General features: G+C 32.4%; 2 protein-coding genes across 2 annotated transcripts; one reads left to right on the forward strand and one right to left on the reverse strand.

The window, feature by feature from the left end:
- Positions 1–677: 677 nt before the first annotated feature.
- LOC125252098 lies at positions 678–3,201 on the reverse strand. The gene is made up of 4 exons (XM_048165132.1): positions 2,428–3,201; positions 2,135–2,242; positions 1,915–2,005; positions 678–1,431 (listed from the first exon to the last, which is right to left on the reverse strand). Exons 1-4 carry the CDS (start codon positions 2,610–2,612, stop codon positions 967–969), a joined length of 849 nt encoding a protein of 282 aa, XP_048021089.1. The 5' UTR covers positions 2,613–3,201; the 3' UTR covers positions 678–966.
- Positions 3,202–3,319: 118 nt separating this feature from the next.
- LOC125252099 (coiled-coil domain-containing protein 106-like) lies at positions 3,320–5,617 on the forward strand. The gene is made up of 4 exons (XM_048165133.1): positions 3,320–3,431; positions 4,073–4,225; positions 4,436–4,690; positions 4,897–5,617. The coding sequence occupies exons 1-4, from the start codon at positions 3,329–3,331 to the stop codon at positions 5,205–5,207; spliced, it is 822 nt and encodes a 273-aa protein (XP_048021090.1). The 5' UTR covers positions 3,320–3,328; the 3' UTR covers positions 5,208–5,617.
- Positions 5,618–7,555: the final 1,938 nt, after the last annotated feature.

The raw sequence follows: 7,555 nt of genomic DNA on the forward strand, positions 1-7,555 counted from the left end.
TAGTTAATGTAGCAGTTGACAAACTAAGGGTGAACATTTCTAACTCACCATCTTACCTGAACATTAACAGATATGTTGTTCATGTTTATATGCACTTTACTATCATTACTTAACCTTAACAAAGCATTTATTAATGAATTTGTGAACCTTATTGTAAAGTGTACACTAGTTTCAACATTAACTGATGAGTTACTAACATTTGTAGACCCTTTATTAACATGACTTACCATTAACAAAGCATTTATTAATGAATTTGTGAACCTTATTGTAAAGTGTACACTAGTTCAACATTAACTGATGTGTTACTAACATTTGTAGACCCTTTATTAACATGACTTACCATTAACAAAGCATTTATTAATGAATTTGTGAACCTTATTGTAAAGTGTACACTAGTTCAACATTAACTGATGAGTTACTAACATTTGTAGATCCTTTATTAATATGACTTACCATTAACAAAGCATTTATTAATGAATTTGTGAACCTTATTGTAAAGTGTACACTAGTTCAACATTAACTGATGTGTTACTAACATTTGTAGACCCTTTATTAACATGACTTACCATTAACAAAGCATTTATTAATGAATTTGTGAACCTTATTGTAAAGTGTACACTAGTTCAACATTAACTGATGTGTTACTAACATTTGTAGGTTCATTACAAAGCAGTCATTATTGATTTTATTGAACTCTAAATGAGTGAAAGCTTAAATTTTCATAATCTTTATTACAATACATAACAGTGGTATAACAATTTAGATGTATTACAAATCAATAAAAAGACAACTGGAAATTAATTTACACAACTGTGTAAAAGTGTTTTTGATTTATTTAAAATAAGAAAAAAATAATGAGTGTTTCAAAAGAGTAAAATAAGGAGGATCTGGGAGTGAGCAAGCATGGTCAAGTTAGGCTGGACAAATAGTGAGTAATCACCTTTGGAATTTATTCAGCTTTGTGTTTTAAAGGTGATATTTTCGATTAATGTCCTTCAGCAGTCTTCCAAGAGGACCATTTCTGTGTCGGTTTCCTAGCCAATAAGTCCACTCTATCAGCTTTAGATGTTGTTTTAGTAGGTCCTCTGTCCTATTTCCTCTAAGACGCCATATTTTTCCTTTGTAAGTTAACCATGCTCTTTCCAGATTCTGTGTATGGCTGCCTGTTCTTGGATCTACAAAACACTGATTATGCTTCACAGGAAAGTGATTATAGCCAAGATTGGTTAGGACCCCTCTGTAAGCACGCCATTCATCACTAAGTATGGAACTTCCAGGATGCACATGTTGTACAATAAGTGGGATAAGGTGATTTCGGGACCTTTGATGAACAAGTTTTAGAATGGGCTTGCTATTTCCTGGTGCAACCCCCAGCATCCCAAAGACCCACTTTCTTCTACGCCAAGTCTTTGCGAACCTTCCACGTCCATACTGGAAAACAAGTATACAAGTATACAATATTTAAAAATACAAACCTTTCAAAATCATTTTTAGGTCATTCAAAATGGATTCACAAAAAATGCAATTATTCTATACATTCTAACACTCATCAGTCTATTACTCATTCTAACACACTTTAAACTCATCAGTTTGTTAGTCCAACCATTATGCCCTTATCTTGGGGTATCAAATAAGGGAGGCATCTTCTTTTTTTTTCTTTTTTTTTTCTTTTTTTTTTGCAAAATGGCAAATTTTGCAAAATGTACAGTGTTTGGGGTACTCCAGACCAGGACCACGATTAGAAAACAGTGTGCTACCTAGAGAACTTGCTACAGAGAACAATGTAAAACACAACTTCACACGCTTGTGACGAAAGTTGCTTTCATCAATCATAACGAACTCCCTGGGGTGTCCTATCGTTAGGCCCTTCCTTCTGGCATACGACTGTATAGAATCTTTACAAATAGCTCGAACCTTTTTGGCCATGCTGCTGAGTGTACGTGAGCTTCCAGCAATGCCGTCTTCAATCATGTCGATTTGTCTCAACTGAAGGCCTTGAGCAAACCTTTGTTAACAAAAGAGACAAAAATGAACTGTTGGTATTTCTGGTCAACTTCAAAATTATAAACATAACAGACTATAACATGTTTTTTTTTAAATTAGACTATAGCATGTTTTTTTTATTTAAACATACCGATATATGAACTTCATCCAGGAGAATAAATTACACTTTGACTTGGCAAAAAGTGATCCACATCTCACTGATTTGAATCTTCCCTTATGTCCCTTCCGTGCACAAGACCTTTAATCATAATAAACATTCTAGTGAGACCCTGTGTCATATTTGTTAAAATTTTCCTAATACTATAGCAGACATTTAAAATTGTCCATATGTTTGGACAATAACATTATGAATGATTAAAAAGATAATTTAATCAAGCAAGCTCTGGTTAAAACGTTAGTTTAAATAATAATAATAATACATACCAAACATAGTTGTCGGCTTTGTTGGGTTTATGAGTCAGCTTCATTGTATGTTGACATAAATTGCACTTTATTTTTGCTTTAAGCAATTTTTTTTTCTGGAGCCATTTAATCAACTTCAATTTCTTCCTCTTTGTTTGACGTCCTTCAATCATTGACAGCAGTTTTTTATTTAATGACCGACCCATGTCACCTTAGAAATACATTTAAAAAAAATGTAAAAGTATTTAAAATAATAATAATATTAACAAATAAATGTATATTTAGTATGCATGCAACAAATGATTTATACATACTCAACATGCAGAACAAATACATTAATGACTGAAAACTGTAATTTCCAATTTTAATAAATATTATCATTATTAGCTATATTAAGATATGTTATGCAGTTTTTGTATTATGGGCAAGGTATCAGTAGCTATAAATAACAGTAACAGTGTTGTACCATATATGCATTTCATGTTAAAAGCTGTAATAAATAATAATAATAATAATAATAATAATAATAAAAAAAAAATCTTACATGATGTTTCTCTGGATTGTTCGTAATTTCCCCCCGTTGCATCTGTAATCGGCGCAGGCTTTTTATCAGGAAGTGACGTTCCGGACCGGAACTAAAAATCCCTCGGGAAAATCTCTCTATAACATTTTAATATCCTACAAGACAAACTTCTCATTAACTTTGAAATTGTTGAGTGATTATATGTAGTTGTATAGAAGCCACCAGTCATTGTGATTTCAGCTTCGTTTAAAAAAAAAAAATAAAATAAAATAAGAAAAGAAAAACTACACTACCCACAATCCTTAAGCACGTTCCAAAAAAAGAGCGGCCAGAGGTTATCTAGTGGATACTGGTAGACTTTGCAGGTGTTGAAGGCGGTTGAAGGCCAAAGCAAGTTTGATGATGGCGAGTGTACAGACAGATGACATTTTAGACTCTTGTCATCAGACCAGAGGGAGACAGAAGAAGAAACAGTCTCGGGATGAACGCACAGAAAAATCCGGTAAATTATGCACGTTTTATCAGCTACCTTACTGGATATGTTTTTCAAACGAAACTACTGAGAAATTGTTGATCCTGGTTTGAATGTTAGCAACAACTGAGAAAACGAAACGAAACGAAAAATTTAACTTAAAATTTTAACAACTTTGAACTATGAAAACTCTCTCTCTCTCTCTCTCAATTTAAATTTTTTCAATTCAATTCGCTTTATTGGCATGACATTTAGATACATATTGCCAAAGCATTGCATAAAGCAAAACAAAAACAAATAAACATGCAAACAAGAACATATATAAAATGCATTCATATATATATATATATATATATATATATATATATATATATGTATATATGTATATATATGTTTTATACACATATTGATAGTATTATAATATGGATGTGTTCACTCAGTACCTCTTAGTTTGTGGCACTTATAAATATGTTGTGCTACTAAAGAGGAAGAAGGTCCTTCACCAAGTAATATTCTCAGTTTGTCAGTTTCATGGAGTGACATGTTCTCTCTCTCTCTCTCTCTCTCTCGTAACGTCATGTTACATAATGTGTTCAGGATGATTTTCTGCTATAAATAAAGCAAGTGAAACATGCTCTTTATATTAATACTAAGATCCTTTTATTTTCTAGATAAACCAACTGAAACAGCGCCAACTGTTTCAATAGCTTTGGCTAAAGCCAAGGCAGAGACTGACACCTTGAGGGTGAAATGTCAGTATCTGCAGGAGAAAATAGAAGATTTGACAAAAGAACGAGATTTCCTTAGACAACAATTGTCAGAAGGTAGTTGTTGTGAAAGTTTTGTGTTGTTTTAGTGTTAAAATGTTTTTAATCTGAATTAAGAAGATGTAACAGGAAGTGGTGGTGATGTTGATATAGACTTTTTTGACATTTGAAGTGAAGTTAACATGTGAACTAGTCACAAATGCTGGCATGCAGTATATGAGTATTAACTGTTCTTTTTTTCTTTTTTTTCTTTTCTTTTTTTTAAAGCCATCAAAGTGGACAACATGCCTGACAAAAATAAGGATAAGCCTGTAGACATTGCCAAAAGAATGAAAATCTCTCAAGAGTATTCAGGAAGTGACCCTTCTGGTTCTGACTCTTCTGACTCTTCTGACTCTGAGTCATCTAGTTCAGACTCTTCAAGGGAGGAGAAGAAGAAAAGAAAGAAGAAGGCAAAGAAAGTAAAGAAAAGAGTAAAAAAACAGAAGAAAAACAAGCAGATGAGTAAATTCTGTCAAAGGTGTAGGTTGTGCAAACTAAAATCATTTAATAATTGTTTTTATATCAGGAATGTGAAACTTGGTATATTTGTTGTGTAGTTCACCATTAAATACTCATTGACACATTAACATCTTCTTAATGTGATTACTAGAAAGCTAACAATTGCAGACATTTATTTTTATTTATTTTTTAATCTTTTTAAAATCTTTTTTTACTGTCTATTTTAGTTACCGAACCATGGCAGGTGGTAAAGCGGTACAAATCAGTGTTGGAGATTTTCAAAAGAGGAAGCAACATGGCTGAGGCTTTCAGAAAATACGGTGTGGACCGGAACACGATCGTGCAGAGTGCAGCTATTGCTGAACTGGCAATTGCTGCACCAGAAATATATGAGGAAATTAATGAAAAACATGGAAAGGGAGAGAAATTATCAAGCATTGTGCAGAAATGTCAAGACGCAATTGTGACAGACGAAAAAATTGCGGACAAAATACAAACAATGAAAACCGATGGGAAGTTGCTTCCAATAAAAAAATAGTTCATTTCCATGTAAAAAAAACAAACAAAAAAAAAGTCAAAGAAGGACTTTAAAATACTAAGATAAAAAAATCCAAATACATTCTTCCCCATGTTTGATTTCAGGAATGTATTTTTCCTTTGTTTAAGCCTGAATTGATAGTGCTGCACATGGTATGTTTCTGTGTAGAAACAAGTTTTTGTTCTTAAAAAATGTATTTTTATTTTCATTTTTTTTGTGCTGGCAAAGATTGCCTATGTTTACAAGTTATGTTAGTAATAAAGGTTCTGAAAAAGTAAGCGATGAAAGGCTTTCACTCATTTAAGGTTCCGTGAAATCAATAAGGTTCACAAATTCATTAATAAATGCTTTGTTAATGGTAAGTCATGTTAATAAAGGATCTACAAATGTTAGTAACTCATCAGTTAATGTTGAACTAGTGTACACTTTACAATAAGGTTCACAAATTCATTAATAAATGCTTTGTTAATGGTAAGTCATGTTAATAAAGGGTCTACAAATGTTAGTAACACATTAGTTAATGATGAACTAGTGTACACTTTACAATAAGGTTCACAAATTCCATTAATAAATGCTTTGTTAATGGTAAGTCATGTTAATAAAGGGTCTACAAATGTTAGTAACTCATCAGTTAATGATGAAATAGTGTACACTTTACAATAAGGTTCACAAATTCATTAATAAATGCTTTGTTAATGGTAAGTCATATTAATAAAGGGTCTACAAATGTTAGTAACTCATCAGTTAATGATGAAATAGTGTACACTTTACAATAAGGTTCACAAATTCATTAATAAATGCTTTGTTAAGGTTAAGTAATGATAGTAAAGTGCATATAAACATGAACAACATATCTGTTAATGTTCAGGTAAGATGGTGAGTTAGAAATGTTCACCCTTAGTTTGTCAACTGCTACATTAATTAATGTAGCTAAATATGTACACTAAGTTAACCTTAAAACATTAAGGCTATTTACAGAGATTGTTCGTGATTAGTTCAAGTTAACTAATGCATTAACTAATGTTAACTAATTGCGCTGTTAACATGAATAGGTGCATTAATATATGCGTGAGTTAACGTTAACAAAGTTGAACTAATGTTTAATGCATTAACTAACGTTAACTACTTGCGCTATTAACGTAAATAGAAGCATTGATATATGTGCGTGAATTAACGTAAATAAATAATAACTAATGCTGAACAGAGTTGGTGTTCATGGTTAGTTCATGTTAACTAATGCATTAACTAATGTTAACTAATTGCTTTGTTAACGTGAATTAATGCATTAATATGTGCATGAATTAACGTTAACAAACATTAACTAATGCTGAACAGAGGTGTTGTTCATGGTTAGTTCATGTTAACTAATGCATTAACTAATGTTAACTAATTGCATTGTTAACGTGAATTAATGCATTAATATGGGCGTGAATTAACGTTAACAAACATTAACTAATGCTGAACAGAGGTGTTGTTCATGGTTCGTTCATGTTAACTAATGCATTAACTAATGTTAACTAATTGCATTGTTAACGTGAATTAATGCATTAATATGGGTGTGAGTTAACGTTAACAAACATTAACTAATGCTGAACAGAGTTGTTGTTCATGGTTAGTTAACGTTAACTAATGCATTAACTAATGTTAACTAATACAACCTTATTGTAAAGTGTTACCAGTTATGGTAAGATTAAGACAGCTTGGTTGGATATGTCGGCGCAGACACACCCAGTTTAAATTGGTGTGTTCTCACCATTTCACTTCCCAATTCTCTCAACTCTTCCAACCAGACATTCCTAGTCCAAAATAAAAACAAGGATAAATAAAACAATTATAAAAAAAAAAAATATTGAAAAGATAAAAAAGATGATACTTAGTTAAGATAAAATGCAATTAGTCGGACATATAGTGTTAAAGTGCACTGCTAAACAGATGTGTTTTGAGTCTGGCTTGACTACTGTTGAAGCAAATCTAAACTCTTCTGGAAACTGGTTCCAGCTGTGGCTGGCATAATAGCTAAAGGCAGACTCTCTTTGCTTTGAGTATTGGTATTTGTTATATCTAACTGACTTGATCCTGATGATCTGAGTGATCTGATCTGGTTTATATTCCTAGGCCATTGAGTGATTTATAAACAGTACCTTGTGGTAGATTTCCCCTATGCACCTGACTTAAGTTTACCTGTTTACCTACTGGCGACACTCAATAATCCCATTACCTGGGGCGTCTACTAATCGACACCCAATAATATACCTGATCCTCCGGGGCGTCTCCTAATCGACACCCAATAATATATCAGTCAACGTCTTGACCCTTTTAAACCTAGTGCTCCCTAACTTGCTGCGCAG

The sequence above is a fragment of the Megalobrama amblycephala genome, linkage group LG18, assembly GCF_018812025.1.
Source record: "Megalobrama amblycephala isolate DHTTF-2021 linkage group LG18, ASM1881202v1, whole genome shotgun sequence".
NCBI classification, from domain to species: domain Eukaryota; kingdom Metazoa; phylum Chordata; class Actinopteri; order Cypriniformes; family Xenocyprididae; genus Megalobrama; species Megalobrama amblycephala.

Coding starts and splice junctions, on each gene's coding strand:
- LOC125252098 (XM_048165132.1), bottom strand. CDS start 2,612: ATGGGTCGGTCATTAAATAAAAAACTGCTGTCAATGATTGAAGGACGT. Junction 2,006..2,134: donor TGGATGAAGTTCATATATCG/GTATGTTTAAAT, acceptor TTGTTAACAAAG/GTTTGCTCAAGGCCTTCAGT. Junction 1,432..1,914: donor TCAGCAGCATGGCCAAAAAG/GTTCGAGCTATT, acceptor CTTGTTTTCCAG/TATGGACGTGGAAGGTTCGC.
- LOC125252099 (XM_048165133.1), top strand. CDS start 3,329: ATGATGGCGAGTGTACAGACAGATGACATTTTAGACTCTTGTCATCAG. Junction 3,432..4,072: donor TGAACGCACAGAAAAATCCG/GTAAATTATGCA, acceptor TTTATTTTCTAG/ATAAACCAACTGAAACAGCG. Junction 4,226..4,435: donor TAGACAACAATTGTCAGAAG/GTAGTTGTTGTG, acceptor TTTTTTTTAAAG/CCATCAAAGTGGACAACATG.